General features: G+C 38.4%; 1 protein-coding gene across 2 annotated transcripts in view; it reads right to left on the bottom strand.

Moving 5' to 3' along the window:
- LOC132280084 (probable 1-acylglycerol-3-phosphate O-acyltransferase) overlaps positions 1–16,877 on the bottom strand; it is a 38,461-nt gene that overhangs the window by 13,713 nt on the left and 7,871 nt on the right. The window contains exons 3-7 of one of the 2 annotated variants that reach the window (XM_059782201.1): positions 15,387–15,433; positions 13,383–13,501; positions 13,137–13,297; positions 2,613–2,686; positions 1,988–2,087 (exon numbers count right to left, since the gene is read on the bottom strand). In XM_059782201.1, the coding sequence (XP_059638184.1) occupies positions 1,988–2,087; positions 2,613–2,686; positions 13,137–13,297; positions 13,383–13,501; positions 15,387–15,433 (501 nt within the window). Of the gene's footprint in view, positions 1–1,987; positions 2,088–2,612; positions 2,723–13,136; positions 13,298–13,382; positions 13,502–15,386; positions 15,434–16,877 lie in introns of both variants that reach the window. The other variant, XM_059782200.1, reaches the window with a different exon arrangement.

Raw genomic sequence — 16,877 nt, 5'->3', positions numbered from 1 at the left:
CTCTTACCTTCAATTAAAGCTAGTCTTCCTCGTTTGTCCGGTGCGTCTCTACAACTCTGATGTAGGTGTCCAAACCATGTCTACTCTCTCTAATTTTCTCGCTAATGGGAGTCACCCGTATTCTCTCTCTCCCTCCCATTAGTGACCCTATCTCTCCTAGTCACTCTACTAATCCATCAGCATTATCATTTCCACTACATAAAGGTGTTACTCTTGTTTCATTTTTAGTCTAATAACGGTCCTATAGAATTTTCCACGAATTCCATTATCAAGAAGTGTATCCACGGCTTATTGTACCAATTTCTCCTGGCTAAGATTCCACCAGCTTGTCTGCACTTGGTCCAACCCACTCGAATTCTACTAGTTATATCACTATCTATCTCTCCATCCTTTCGTATTATACATCCTAGACATTAAAAATCGTTGTTTTGAGTATTTTTTTTATTTTGAAGTGTAAACATTATATTATCAATAACCGAGTCTTTATTAAATTTGCACTCCATATACTCAGTTTTAGTTCGACTAATTCTCAATCATTTTGATTCTAACGCATTTCTCCACATTTCTAGTTTTGTTGTTAGGTTCTCTCTAGAAGTGCCTAAGAATACTATATCATCCGCAAACATCATGAACAAATGAATCTCGTTCTGAAAATTTTTTATTATTTCATCTAAGATTATAGCAAATAGATATGGGCATAGCACCAATCCTTGGTGCAATCCTACATTTATGGAGAACTCACTAGTTTCACCACGTGGTACCAACTTTATTTTTTGTGTTCATGTACATATCATGGATACCTGTTATGATTGTGAGGGGATTTGTTATCTTCGTAGAGCCCACCAAATTATATCCTTGGGACTCTACCATATGCTTTTTCTTCTTCCCGTGATGAATCCAAATTAGTTATCATAGGGTTTATGCTTTAGACATATACATAGTGTAAGACCCTTCCAAATTGAGTTTACCAGGTAGCTCATGGGGTTTAGCGAAGGCAAGAAAATGACCTGTCATCGTCAAGATCAGAGGAGAACTGCTAAATTACTTAACAGTTGACACTAAATTTGTCGCAGCTCACCACTCGTCAAAGCAGAGGGAAAGAAGAGGAAGAAAGTGGAGGTAACCGGTGGGCTTAAAGCCCCAATGTGTTGCAGTGGAGGTACAGACTGCATGAGGGGACAACAATGATTACAACATCCTGTATGTAATGGATCTTTGATTTTGTGTAAGAACAAGACGGGTTACAAAGTGAGATTGGGTGGAGAGAAACCTTCTTTTTTTTTCCTAGTTGATACTCAACCACCCCCCCACAAAGGAATTGGGGTCGGGTGGAGAGAAACTCATCTTGACAATCACCTTTTACCTTTTTATCAGATTTTACAATGGCAGCCGCTTGTCATTTCATCAGATTGATATTTTCTACGTTAATTTTGATATGATTATAATAATATTGAGGCTAAAATTGTAAAAAGGCCATGTAATGTTTTGGGATATTTGGGGTATTTCTCTTGGGATGCGTTCCCCTTTTGAACGCTTTCTAATACATTTTATTTATCAAAAAAAAAATGTTTTGGGATATTTGGGTTTCTAACTGCTTAACGAATAATAGTTATCTTTGCTTCACTTCTGCACGAGTCCAAACAACCAACCATCTCTGTGAATTAAGATTATGTAGGATTACCGATTACTTTTTGATCTACTTTCGGGTAGCCTAGTCAAATCAGGTGGAGCTACACTTTGAAAGGGAGGCACCACCCGTTCAATTTCATTCTTAAAAGTGAAAGGAATCTCCTTCCATCTTAAAATGCAACTTGTGCCAAAAATAAATAAATAAAGATAGGAATAGTTTGCAGTTTTGCATTGACATCTATGGCTCAAGTGGGATTATACCCCTTAGTCATCTCCCAATAAAAATATTCCAGCAATAATATCATTTATTTCTTTTACTGATCCAAGAAAAAGCTTTGAAAAAGTGAAACCATTGTACCTGTGTAAAAGAGGCATCCGAGCAAATGCACCAAAGGAAAAGATATATTTTAAGCACAGCTCTCCACTACCTTTAGCCGCCAGAGTATGGTAAGCATAATCTGTCATGAAAACACAAACTTATGGTCAGTCAGTATCTAGGAAGCACGGACACTTTTCCTAGGGTTCCGTGGCAATTTCGAACTCTCCAACACGTGTCAGACATCAGACACGGCTAGAATATCTTATTTTCTGGTTGGATACAACTAAGATTTGAATCTTTTATTTTCTAGTTGGACACAGCTTCAAGATACGATGGGACGCTTTTGTAATTTTTTTTTTTTTTTTAAATTTGGGACTAAGTGCAATTTAAAATATACAATGGGTTAATTAAAAAATAAATATAAAATTTAACAACGCAAAAATGGCATACATCTAACTCTAAGCTCCAAATTAGTGATTTCTTTCATGATTATATAAATAAAATTAGCAAAAATTATTATTTATATATATAATGATAAAAAAATAAAATAAAATAAAAAATTGGCGTATCTGTGTCCTATTCTTTATCATTTCGTACCCATGTCCATATCCGTGCTTCCTAGGTCAATATGCTCCATACACTTTCAAAAGATCTAATTAAGTACCTGTCAGTAAACTGGACTCCTCTTCAGTCAAAAGGTCACCAGTTGCGTATGCACCAAATCTAGCACTTGTGTACCTGCGAACCAAATTTGGACCCCAGGGGCCTAGACCTCTGAATAATGAAGTCCCCCCACGGAACAACAACAAATAAGGCCAACATTCAACAAATGCTAATGCAACAATGTCCCTAATGACTAGGAGCATTCAACAAATGCAACAATGGAAGTTGATGCCCAGATTGAAATTACGAAATGAAAAGGACAAGACTACACCTAACATATAACAAGGAAAAGTAAGCAGCATGTCAACTTAACTCAACTCAACCGCTTATAGATAGAAGAGGCATCAAAAATGGGATCCATCTTGCATAAGAATTAAAGAGTACCAGTAATACATGCTTCCATATATTGATGAAGAGTTGAAGACTCGTGCCAAGAAGGTCAAGAATGACACATGCAAATCAAAAAGGGCTGTGGTACCCATTAATAGACGTTGTTGAGAGGGTGAACTGAATACAAACCTAACATTGGGCATTATTTGTACGAAGTGGCTACTCTCAAGATTTGAATGCTCGTTTTCACGCTCGACAGCCCAAGGATTTTACAAGTGGACCATGCAATGACGCCCTAATCAAATATGCAAGTTGCAGAAAATAATTCAAAAGGACTACAGAACCATGTTCACTGACTTAAGAAAAGAAAGAAGAGGCATAATTGTGCATCTTATGGTCCATTTGATAGGAAGGAAGGAAGGAAGAGGGGTGGAGGAAAGATAGGAAGGAATGAACAAACGTCATTCGTTTGGTAGAGAGGAGACAAGGAGGGAAGAGAAAAGAGGATGGATGAGTCATCCTTCCACTTTCACAAATTTTCATACCTCCAAACAAGGATGTACCTCTTGTTTTGGATTGTGGTGGTTTGAGGTCTAGACGCACTCCTTTCAGATTCGAAAACATGTGGCTTAGATCTGAAGACTTTCAAGGGAAGGTTCAGTCTTGGTGGCAAAAAGGGTCTTTCACAGGCTCTGCTAGTTATGTGTTAGCTAGAAAGCTTCAGTTTCTTAAAACTGAGCTTAAGAGATGGAATAAAGAAGTTTTTGGGAATCTTGAATGGAAAAAGAATAGAGCCCTTGCTGATATTGCTGAGCTTGATCGTTTAGCTGAGGTGGGACAGAGTAGGGAGTCTTTACGCTCTCAAAGAGCCTCTTGTCAAGCGGTTTTTGCTGAGATTGCTCATATGGAGGAGATTTCGTGGCGTCAAAAGTCTCGGGCTTTGTGGTTAAAAGATGGTGATCGGAATACAAAATTCTTTCATAGACTGGCCAATGCTCACAGAAGGTGTAATCATATCGGAAGTATTCGGGTTAATGGTTTCGATTTGTGGAGAGAAGAAGATGTGCGCGGAGGAATTGCTTCTTTTTACCAGCAGCTTTACACTGAAACTTTGGATCGAAGACCTACTCTTGATGGTCTTCCATTTAATACTATTTCTGCGATGGATAGGGATAGTATTGAGATTCCATTCACGGAAGAGGAAGTGCTTAAGGCACTTTCTAGTTGCAACGGGGACAAAGCACCAGGGCCAGACGGATTTACTATGCGCTTTTTAAAGGAGAGTTAGGAGGTGGTGCGAGAGGAGGTGATGAGTACTTTTCAGGATTTTTATTCTCATGGCACATTTGAAAAATCTTTGAATGCATCTTTTATTGCTCTCATCCCTAAAAAGGGCGGTGCATCTGATATCAAGGATTTTCGGCCAATTAGCTTAATCGGATGTATGTATAAGCTTATTGCCAAGGTTCTTGTTTCCAGGATGAGTAAAGTGTTGGATGGTCTTATCTCAGAATCGCAGAACGCTTTTGTTGGTGGAAGGCAGATTTTGGATTCTGTTCTTATTGCTGGGGAATGTGTTGACTCTAGATTAAGAAGCGGGGTTCCTGGCGTTTTGTGTAAGCTTGATATCGAGAAAGCTTATGATCATGTTAATTGGAAGTTTGTTTTGTATCTTCTTCGGAGGATGGGATTTGGTGATAGATGGATAAAATGGATTGACACTTGTATCTCATCAGTTATGTTTTCTGTTCTTGTGAATGGCTCTCCTGCGGGTTTTTTTGCTAGCTCACGTGGTCTGCGGCAAGGTGATCCATTATCTCCTTTTCTTTTTCTCATCGTTATGGAAGGTCTGACTAGATTAATGAGAAAAGCGGAAGATTTGGGTTACATTAGGGGGTTCAGAGTTGGCAGAGATGTTGATCATCAGATCCAGATTTCCCATCTTTTATTTGCTGATGATACTTTGGTATATTGTGATGCTGATATTTCTCAACTCAGATATCTGAGGTGCACTCTTGCTTGCTTCCAAGCAGTTTCTGGGCTTAAGATTAATGTCGGAAAGAGTATGCTTGTTCCAGTGGGGGATGTTCCAGATATTTCCTCCTTAGCTGCTGTTTTAGGGTGCGGAGTTAGTTCTTTTCCTCTTCCTTATTTAGGATTGCCTTTGGGAGTTTCTTCTACTCTGGTTGGGAATTGGGACTCAGTGATTAATAGATATGAGAAAAGATTAGCAGGATGGAAAAAGCAGTATCTATCTAAGGGTGGGATTGTCACACTTATAAAGAGTACTCTTTCATCCCTTCCTACCTATTTTTTATCTTTGTTTCAAATTCCATGTTCTGTTGCTGATAGAATTGAAAAAATTCAGAGGGATTTTCTGTGGGGTGGAAGGGGAGAGGAGTTTAAGTATCATCTTGTTAATTGGGATCAAGTTTGCCAACCATTGAGATTCGGAGGGTTAGGCATTCGAAAAATTGTTCCTTTTAATCGTGCTCTCTTAGGAAAGTGGTTATGGCGATTTGGAAGGGAACGACATCGTCAGTGGAGAAGAGTTGTCTCGTGTCGTTTTGGTGAGGGGAGTGGGGGTTGGTCATCTCTTCCAGTCACTATTACGGGAGGCGTTGGTTTGTGGAAATTTATTCGGAAGGGATGGGATGTTTTCTCTACTCTTATTAGATTCAAAGTTCGTAATGGCAGGCATGTTCGTTTTTGGGAGGATCTTTGGTGTGGCGACCAGTTGCTTTCACACTCATTTCCTAGGCTTTATAGCATTGCAACTAATAAGCATGTTTTCGTGATTGATTGTTATCATCTTGATAACAATGGAGTTACGTGGGATGTGCGGTTTAGGCAGTCTTTTCAGGATTGGGAAATGGAGGAAGTTTCTGCTTTTTTGGATATTTTGTATAGGCAGAAGGATATTGGCAGAGGGAGTGATGATATTTGTGGGTTCCTTTGGCTCATGGTCGGTATGATGACCGCTCTATGTTTATTCATTTATCCAATTTCGTTGGTTCCGAGTTTCCTTGGAAGTCCGTGTGGTGCTCTAAAGCCCCTCTTCGAATCGCGTTCTTCGTTTGGACAGCTACATTGGGGAAGATTTTGACTTTGGACAATTTGAGAAAGAGAGGCAACGTCATTGTTAATTGGTGTTGTTTATGCAAAGATGATAGTGAATCTGTGGATCACATTCTTTTGCATTGTCCTGTGGCGTTTGGTTGTTGGAGTTTTATTTTCAGCATTTTCGGCATTTTTTGGGTAATGCCTAAGCACTCCTCTCAATTGATTAACGCTTGGAAAAGCTGTCCTGTTAAGAAACAAGCTCGTGCTTATTGGAAGATTGTTCCTCATTGTGTCTGGTGGTGTTTGTGGCGTGAAAGAAATAACAGATCCTTTGAAGGAAAAGAATCGTCCTTAGCTAATTTAAAAATTCATATTCTTCGTTCTTTATTCTTTTATGTTAGAGGAAGTACATGCTCCTCGATTGATGATTTCTTTGATCTCTTGGATTCTATTGGTCCTTAGATCTTTTCTCTTGTATTAGGGATGCGTTCCCCTTTTGAACGTTTTTCTAATATATTTTTACTTATCAAAAAAAAAAAAAAAAAACCCATAGATTAAAGCCCACCAGGAAATCTTCTAATAAGAATAATTTACAGAGTCAATTGAACACAAAGATTCACTTTTTCTATAAGAAAATATATATATATATTTAAATTTATACAAGGACTCACAGAACAGAGATTAAGGAAAACATCAATATTTTGCATCTGGAAAATGATTTAGTTGAACAAAAACTGAGACCTAACCAAAAAAACCCAATACTAATAAAAGATAGCAACAAAAGGGAAAGCCACTAATAATACTGAGGTCAAATAATCCTACACATAATTTCTAATAGCACATAAATGAACATGTGAAAAGCTCTTAATACTTGATCAACTGAACGGAAAGAGAGCAGTAAACAAGATCTAACAAAAACAACACATATAAACAAGAAAAAAATCAACCTGAGATGTGAATCAAGAGAGCACGATGCAGAGATAGAAAGAAAATGCCTAGAGAGAGAGCACCGGGTAGAGAGAGAGAGAGAGAGAGGGCCGGGTAGAGAGAGAGAGAGAGAGAGAGCCGCACAAGATTGAATAATTAGGGTTCCTTTTGATGGGTGTTTAACTGCTTATATAGGTGGTGGGTGTTTATACAGGTGATATTGGACAGGTAAACACGGGTACCCATATTCACCCTGTTCTCAACCCACTAAATGTAATGTCATTTAAATCTGATCCATTTTTTACCAAGTATAAAATGGTTCACCCAATCCATTAATTACTGGGCGGATTTGGGCGGGTTGACAGGTTGGGTCATTTTTAGCCAGCCCTACCCACGAGCATGCTTGAGGCTTGAAGAGGGCGTGCAGTGAGGGGGCAGGTCCGAGATGCATGGAGGGTGACACCCCTTTGCCTTTGGTGGGGGCTGTGGCGCGAGAGGAATAGGCGGTCCTTTGATGGAGTTGCTTGGGTGCTCAAGTTCTATATTCTTTATTTTGGGGGGGGGGGGGGGGGAGGTTTAGGGATGGAATTGTAAATCAGCGGGGGATATAGTTTCTTTTGTGGATACATTGATTGTGTAGCAGACCCTCTTGGTCTGGCTTTTGTTCTTGGGCTGCACTCCCCTTTGAGTGCTCTTTAATGAAATTTACTTATCAAAAAAATATATAAATGAAGATTCCATTGAAATAACCGTGAGACCAAGTCAATGCCGACAAAATCCATAATAGAAGAAAGGTAATAACAACCTAGATCTCAGATTCTAAACCCTACAATCACCTAATTACCTCAGATCCAGACTAATGTCAGATGCTCCTTCTTGGACTCTGATGCCATTGATCAACAAATCTGCCCCCTCACGTGATCCTCTCTTTCTCTTTGTGTTTGATATTCTCCACTAATTGTTCAAGCTTGTAGTGTTATTTAGTTGAGTGTTGAACTCCTAGATGCCCTTGGATTAAAGTTGATCTAACACTGAGTAACACTCACCATGTAGATGTTTGATGATGAATGAAAGAAACAAAAGTTCTAGCAATTGTTTGCTAGAATGCATTCAGTATGTCTCTTTATGCTTGGCAACTTTTTCTGAAAACATGGGTGTGTTTGTACAGACTTTTAGGGCTGAAAGGTTTAGCGTTATGAGAATATGAAACCTATTTGGAAACTACCATACTCAAGGTTTGAATGATACTGTTCAGGGCTGATAAATGCTTTGATCGATCAAACTCCCTGCCCCACCAGCACTTATCAATTCAAAACAACTTTTACCAAAGTTTCTTTTTAGGATCAAAACATGTTTGTTATGAACCATAAACATGATTACTGAATAAAATGCATGAATATAGAACCCACACTCAATCTTTGAAATCTGCAGAACTTCTTGGATTGAGGTTACCCAACTAAGTAACTATCTTGCGGAAAAACTATCTGAAAATAAATAATTATAGACTTCATTTTTGTTTAAATTTTGCCAACTTAAGTCGTGTTGACCCAACATGTTGCACTCAGAACTAAAATTATCTTTCAAGGAATTTGTTATAAAAATAGGTGTTGAAGGATTTAACTATTAAAGTTACACTCTCTCTAATAGCTTAAGCTTTTAGAGTAGATGGTTGTTAACATGGTATTAGAGTGGATATCGATTCCTCTTTAAATTTTTTTACAGTCTTATTCAGACTCCGATCTTGATTCCATCTCGACTTTCTCTCAACAATCTCTTCGGCAAGTCAGCAATCTCTTCTTGCCAATCTCTCCTTGGTGATCTCGGTTCTCGTCTCGGCAATCTCTCTCGGATTCCTCCTCGCCTCTCCCCTCGGTAATTTATCTGGGCTTGATCTTGGTTCTCTTATCTCAGCTCCCTCTCGCTATTATATCTCATTTGTTCGGCAACTCTTGTTATGGATACCAAGGAATCTCATCTTCTTGGGTCTATCGACTCAATCACCAGCACCAAACTGAAAGGCTTGAACTACCTTGAATGGTCTTGAGCCGTAGAGGTGTTCTTACGAGCTCGAGGAAAACTGTCTTATCTTGAATTAACCAAACCCCCCAATGATGAAAATATTATTGAGGCTTAGGAGAAAGATGATGCTCAGATTATGACTTGGTTATGGAATAGCTTGGAGCCTGAGATCTTCAACAATTGTGTCATTCCTAGAATCTGCCAAAGATATCTGGGAAAATCTCAGGGACATGTATTCTTCAGAAAAGAATATTTCTTATTTATCAGTTCTACCAGGATATTTTAAATCGCTAGTAGGGAGATCGTTCTGCTGAAGATTATTACTCAAAACTGAAGGGTATGTGGGAAGAATTGAATGTCTACCAACCATTGACTACAGACGTAGAACAACAAAAAGGGCACAGGGAGGAGTTTCGGGTGGCAAAATTTTTATATGGACTTAAGCCCGAACTCGCTCGGATCAGTTCACAGATATTTTCTGGCAAGGAGATACCCACAGCTAGTGAAAATTTTGCTCAAGTTCGAAAAGCATCTATTCATGCCCCTGTGATTGAGAAGGACAACCACTCTGCTCTTGTTGTTCATACCTGAGCGATATGATACTTTCCGTGGAGGGGGCGTGTTGGAAGGATTTAAATTTTAAAGTTACACCCTCTCTAGTAACTTAAGTTTTTAAAGTAGATGGTTGTTAACAATAGGTTTAATCCAATACAAACCCACAAATCAAGAGAGTTTATTAACAAGGAGTTCCTAGTTACTTGCAATAGGAGGACTGCTCTCCCACATAGATAGTCCTTAACAACCACGTTTCATCTCATACATGCTTATTCTACTAAGTTCGTGATGTTATATTGTACATTCACCTTTTTTTTTTCACATTCATATTTCTTAATAGAATATTAGAATGTAATATTGAATTTCCCTAAATTGAAAACAGGGGCTAAAGAACAACAAGTCCATATGATATACATGCAAATATATATACGTGGATGGAGTGGAGATGTGTAGGGAGGAGGACATGTGTAGGGGGATTGTTTCCTACTATCAGAGGCTCTACTCTGAGACTGTCGGTTGGAGACCCAGGCTCTGTGGCCTTAATTTTGATTCAATCTCCATGTTAGAGAGGGACGGGCTAGAGATTCCTTTTTATGAGGAGGAAGTGTTGGGGCCGTTGAAGAGCTGTAATGGTGATAAGACGCCGGACCAGACGGGTTTACTATGAGATTTTTGCTAGAGAGCTCAGAAGTGGTTAGGAGTGAGGTTATGGGCACTTTTCAGGAGTTTTATTCTCATGGGCGGTTTGAGAAGTCGTTGAACGCTTCTTTCATTGCCCTCATCCCTAAGAAGGAAGGATTTTAGACCGATAAGTCTTAAGGGGTGTATTTATAAGCTTACTGCTAAAGTCCTTGCTTTGAGAATGAGGGTGGTGCTAGATGGGGTTATTTCAGCGTCTCAGAACACTTTTGTTGGTGGTTGACATATTCTTGACTTTGTTCTTATTGCTAGTGAGTGTGTGGATTCTACGCAGAGCAGTGGTGAACCGGAGTTTTGTGCAAGCTTGATATCGAGAAGGCGTATGATCATGTCAGTTGGAGCTTTTTGCTGTATCTGCTAGGGAGGTTAGGTTTTGGAGAGAGATGGAGGAGGTGGATTGAGGCTTGTATTTCCTCACTTAGATTCTGTGTTCTGGTGAATGGGTCATCAGATGGAGATCTCTCATTTACTGTTTGCGGATGATACCTTGGTTTTCTATGATGTTGATGTAGCCCAGCTGAGATATTTTAGGTGAGTCTTGATTTGTTTTCAGGCAGTTTCTGGGTTGAAAATTAATGTAGGAAAGGGCATGCTTGTCCCTGTCGGGGAGGTTCAGGATACCGCATCTCTTGCTGCAGTTCTTGGGTGTGGGGTGGGCTCTTTTCCTATCTCCTATTTGAGTTTGCCGTTGGGTGCTCCGTCAAAGAGGGTGGGAGGTTTGGATTTTGTGATTGAGAGATTTGAAAGAGGGTTGGAAGAAGCAATATCTTACTATCTTTCGAAAGGGTGAGAAGGTTACTCTTTTGAAGAGCACACTGTCGAGTCTACCTACTTACTTTCTATCCCTTTTTCAAATTTCCGTCTCGGTAGTTGAAAGGATTGAAAGACTTCAACGGAATTTCCTTTAGGGTGGACGGGGGGGACGAGTTCAAGTATCATCTTGTTAGTTGAGATCAAGTGTGCAGGCTAATTCCATTGGGAGGTCTAGGTATTGGGAGGTTGGCCCTTTTCAACAGAGCTCTTTTGGGAAAGTGGTTGTGGAGATTTGGTAGTGAGCGCCATCGTCTTTGGAGGAAGGTGGTTGTGTGTCGCTCCAGGGAGGAGAGAGGCAGTTGGTCCTTAGATCCGGTCAGATTCACTAGAGGTGTGGGTGTTTGGAAATTCATTCGTAAAGGATGGGATGAATTTTCTAAGCATATTAGATTCAAAGTATGAGATGGCAGGGGAGTTCGGTTCTAGGAGGATTTATGGTGTGGTGATCGCCCGTTGGCTCGTTCCTTTCCCAGACTTTTCCGAACTGCCGTGGATAGACATGCTTTCGTGGCCGACTGTTATCGGCTCAATAACGGTAGGCTTGCGTGGGATGTGTGTTTTCGGCGTTCTTTTTAAGATTGGGAATTGGAGGAGGTTGCAGGTTTGTTGGAGTTGTTGTACGGACAAGAGGTAGATGGTAGTGGCACGGACTATTTGGTTTGGGTGCCTTCCTCTCAAGGGAGGTTCGAGGTTCGTTCCTTATTCCGTTGTCTATCTAATTGTCATAGTTCTAATTTTCTTTGGAAAACGGTGTGGCATTCCAAGGCTCTCCTCAAAGTGGCCTTCTTTGTCTGAACTGTTGTTTGGGGCAAGATTTTGACCCTGGATAATTTGAGAAAGAGAAGACAGATTACAATCAATTGGTGTTGTTTGTGCAAGAGGAATGATGAATCTGTGGATCACCTTCTTTTGCATTGCCTTATAGCTCACGACTATTGGAGCCTTATCCTCGGCATTTTCGGCGTCCATTGGGTTATGCCTCGGTCCTCAAGGGGGTTGATTGACACTTGGGGAGGCTATAGTGTGGGAGCCACGCCCATAAGTGTTGGAGGGTGGTTCCCCTTTATGTCTGATGGTGCTTATGGAAGGAGCGGAATAAAAGATCTTTTGAAGGGGAGGAATCTTCCTTAGGGGCCTTGAAGTTTCATATTATTAGCTCTCTTTTTAGTTGGGTTTTGGGGAGAAATTGTACATCCATCGATGAGTTTATTGATTTTTTGGGTTCGGTAGGTCCTTAGGACCTTGTCTCTGGCTTCGGCCTCTGAATAGCTCTTGGGACACGTTCCCCGTTTGAATGCTTTCTAATTCATTTTACTTATCAAAAAAAAAAAAAGTATTCTACGACACGCAAACAAATATGGATCCCTATATAACAAGAAACAAACAGGTGACAGAAATCTTATTTTTATAACCTAACAATTCAGGATTAATTTAAATATTTGGTGAAGCTAGCACATTGGATAAGGCGGTGACTAAACAAGATAAAAATGCAATACTAACATCATGATAATTATAACAAATTTTCATTAACTTACATACGAAGTATTGATATGTACAAAATGAAAGTGTTATGACAAACAGCCCCTAATCAAGAAACAATCACGAAACACGACAAAAATAAGCACCACACAAGACACAAAGAGTTATGTGGTTCAGCTTAACGCAAGCTTACGTCCACGGCGAAGATCCGGGGAAAGAATTCACTATGCGAAAAACATGAGATTACAAGTTTCAGCCCCCAAAACCCCAACTCTCTCTCTCTCTCTCTCTCTCACTCTTGCGGTTTTCAGTGTTCTTTCCTATCACACCCCAAACCCTAAGCGCTCTTATCTATTGCGCTACAAGAGAGTCTGAACAGGCTCCACGACCCACAAGAGAGAGAGAAAAAAAATCAAATGGGTCCGAAACAAAATTTGGACCACGACATCACAGAAAGTATACGTGTATACATGAATTTAATGACCTGCACCAGCCTCCAGGTAGCTACAAATCACAAACAATAAGATAAGGAATGAGCACTCCCAATATGGAAACACGCAAATACATATAAACTTGTTATCGTTCTAAAGAAACAACCATCAAAAATAAGAGAACTAAATAACAAAACAAATTTAATTACCTGACGAGCTTCTGAGGGGTAAAATTAGACTCCCATAACTGATTCAAAACAGCTCCTTTCCATGATGCTCTAAACCGAGTAAACCACTCAGACTTGGCATCTGATTCTGATGAAAATCCAGCAGGTCCCACTAAAATCAAGTGTTGTACGTGCTCGGGATGCTATAAAAATAGAGTTAACATCGATAGTGGGCAAAGCCATGACACTTCTCTCAAGATTCAAACATAGACATGGGAAAGTGATCACCTTGAGAGCATATTTTGCTGCAACATACCCTCCAAAAGAATGCCCAAGTAATATGAAGCTGCTCAGGTTTTTGGCTTTACGCCATTCCTCAAAAGAATCAATAAACCAGGCCTCAGTTTCTGCATCTCAAGCAACAGCACATTTAAGTAAGTTTTAATAGTAAAGATGAGTCAGAGATAGACTAATATTCATGGTGAAACATGCTAGAATTTGGATGCTGATAAAAGTATTTCAGCAGCTACACCTGACTGATAATGACTGGATAGAATGGTCATTTGCACTAAACCTACAGGAATCATAGTTTCCAGACAGGTAATAAGCATAATGTTCTGAAACTTCTACAATGGATCCCATAGTTGCAGAGAATACATGCATATTTGAAGTTCCAGCTAAAATGCAGCAATTTATTCAAACTGCGGATGAAGTTCACCATTTGAAACTTAACATTTTTAGATGTTATATGACGGCTAAGGAAAAATAATAATATCTACATACGTCTGAGAATTAAATGCCAACCATAAAACATGACAACTAATATGATACAGGGTTAAGTACAATTTGCTCAAGAAAAGAAAACATTTTTTATTAGGCAAACAAAGAAATAAATAATAATCAAGACTATGAAGAAATGGTAGAAGGTAACAACAATGGAAATTTCATGGTACCCAATAGGATTTAATAATATCACTAACTTCCCTCAAGCAGTATAAAATGTCAATAACCTCTCCTTTAGGGTAGTTGGCCTCTAAAATCATATGGGAACAGCGGATTTCACCTCATGAACTAACTAGGAAGGACAAGTCATGCTGGAATCATAATGAGAGGTCAGTCTTGCAACAACCATAGAAGAGTAAAAATTTAGCATAATCTTTTTTTTTCCTTTTTTGGGAGCTTTATAATACACAAAAGCATCAATTTTTTAATTCATAATTAAGGTATGAAATCAATGATGTGCAGATGAACATTTTTTGAGCTAACACTATAATTGTGTCTTAATTGTTTATATGAAAAAACAGTAATGCACACACGTGCAACAGTAATGCATAAACACGCGCATACATGTATAAACAAGGTCTCAGATCGCCATCACGTCCATGACATATTGCAGTCACAGCAAACACCAGAGCCACACTTCCTTTTATTTTTTTTTTGGCAGAACTCCAGAAAGTAGCAATAGACATGTCTAAATCTCGGAATCATGCAATCCTACTTCGAATATTGATAGTTTTTTTTTCCTAGTTGATACTCACTCCCCCCCAAGGAATTGTTTGCACCCAAGAGGAGTCGAACATTAGACCTGAGGAATTTTGATAGTTATTAATGGACTTCTTTTTAAATGTATATGCACAATTTTAATAAGGTTTTATTAATTTTATATCGGTTTCTATGTTAGTAATTGGATGAAACATTTACTAATTTTTAGCTTTCATTACTATTTATGACTGTAAATGCACTTAAAGATGAAAAAAAAAATTAAACTAATCGATAAGATATGTTCAAACATTATCATTATCCCAAAGTCGAATAAGTACAAAGAGAAGTAGGGGATATACAGAGATCTATGTCATCAAAGATTGAAATGGATTCACCAACAAAAATTTTGTAATCTTGATTAAAGTTGATCGATTAACCTAAATCAATCAAAGAGGTGATAAAATTCAAAGAAGTTTGAAAATAAGCTTGAAACTTACACTAAAAGGTCCAATACGGTTGTCCTAATCTAAGATTGAAGATAATGTTTGCAAAGCATCCTGTTGGTTGAAATTATTAGGGGGGGAAAATTGATGAAAATAGGTTGGAAATGAAATCTAAACATCCACGTCTCAACATGGCCATCACCAACAACTAGAGGCAATTATACCATTACAGTTTTATAAAAGCCAAAACACCTTTTAACTTCACTAGGTTCCCCAAAGTTTGGCATTTGCTAATATGCTCTGCAACAGCTGCATTTTAAAACCTTGGTAGAAAGTGATAATGTGATGAAATTCAAAGACAACTTACCTTCAGTGCTTTTGCATGTGAAGTCAGGCCTGCTTGATCCACCCCAACTGCAACAACGAAAAAGTGAGAAGGTGAACATCTTATTTAAAAATATATAGATTTTTTTAAATAAAAATAGTAGTTCTATCTACTAAAAAAAGAAAGCCAAAAGAGGTAACCTTAAGAACCAAGTACGTGTAACACAAAAAGCTGCTGGAGTATTTCTACATGGTTAAAGGGACTGTAGCAGTTTAACAAGAAAGTCTAACTGATTTATCTTTCTATTCATGTTTGTCTAGAAGGTCAAATTTGTAAACTAAAAAAAAAAAAAAAAAAACCATATCTGTTACGCATTTTTCCTTAAATATTTAGCAAGGCTTTCAAAACTCATCTGAGGGTCACCTATCAAAAATAAAAATTGCAACTTATAAGTAGAGTGATGCTACAGAAAAAATTTTTGTTTGTATGAAATGATATGTTCCGATTTATCTCCAATCATTTCAAAATAATTTAGAAAAAAAAAAAAAAAACCACTTGTCACATCATCTGGATGGCAATTCTGTTTGCAACACAATATATGGAGCACAGATTTGTTTAGCGTTAACCAATTGATCTCATGGTATTCCTAAGAAGAAACATTGAAGTGGCACAAGAAGGAAAAGAAAATGACAGTCTACCAAGACTGAGCAAATTGTCCATGCAACACACTATGAAAGTTTGGTGCGAATTGGAAATTCTATGTGTTAGAGAAACAGCTCATCAGATGTGAAAATCCAATTACACCAAGTTAAAAATCCCTTTTGAGTATTATTTAGCACTAATAAGATAAAGTAAGAATTTTTCATTTATGCTTTACAAATTAATAGTCTACATGGCAAAATTATTGTTGCCTTCATAAATTCATCTTTTTATTGTAGCCTTCTCCTTATCATTTCTCCTCAGTGCCTTCCATCAATCTATATGCATTTTAAACATGTTATTGGTACTTGTAACAAAAAAACACGTGTTACCAGTAAGATCTTAGTAAAACAAACCTATTCTTGTAGTTATTGACTATGATAGTTGAGGGAGATTGATGGTGTCTTTGGTTCTTTACCTGTTATGCTTAACCACACTAACAATGTCAATTTTTAGATTGTTTCTATTGGCACACATAGTTCTCTTTGCGTAAGATCACTTCCTTAGATTGCCATGGAAATCCATTTTCAGCCTTGCCAATAGGCATCTCTATTGTCAAACCATGATAAAATCAAAACCCTGTGTACCTGCAGGCTGAACTTGCAGTTTGAAGAAAATTAGAGGCACACAGGTAATTCAGGTTTGTACACCGTATGTTATCTAGAGAAATATATCAACAAATTAACACAGAAGTAGACAAATAGAATGGAATACTGATTCAAATCTGTTACCAACAGTTATATATGTATATATATTGTTTTATGCATATATGTGGGTGAGTGTGCGTACATTCAATAGGATAAAACACCAAAGATGGAGACTGCTACATTTTCA

Source organism: Cornus florida, unplaced genomic scaffold (assembly GCF_030987335.1).
Source record: "Cornus florida cultivar Cherokee Brave unplaced genomic scaffold, ASM3098733v1 CherokeeBrave_3.0.0_Hap2_Chr10, whole genome shotgun sequence".
NCBI lineage: Eukaryota > Viridiplantae > Streptophyta > Magnoliopsida > Cornales > Cornaceae > Cornus > Cornus florida.
Note: the sequence above shows the minus strand (reverse complement) of the source record. Positions and strands in the feature narration are given on the sequence as shown.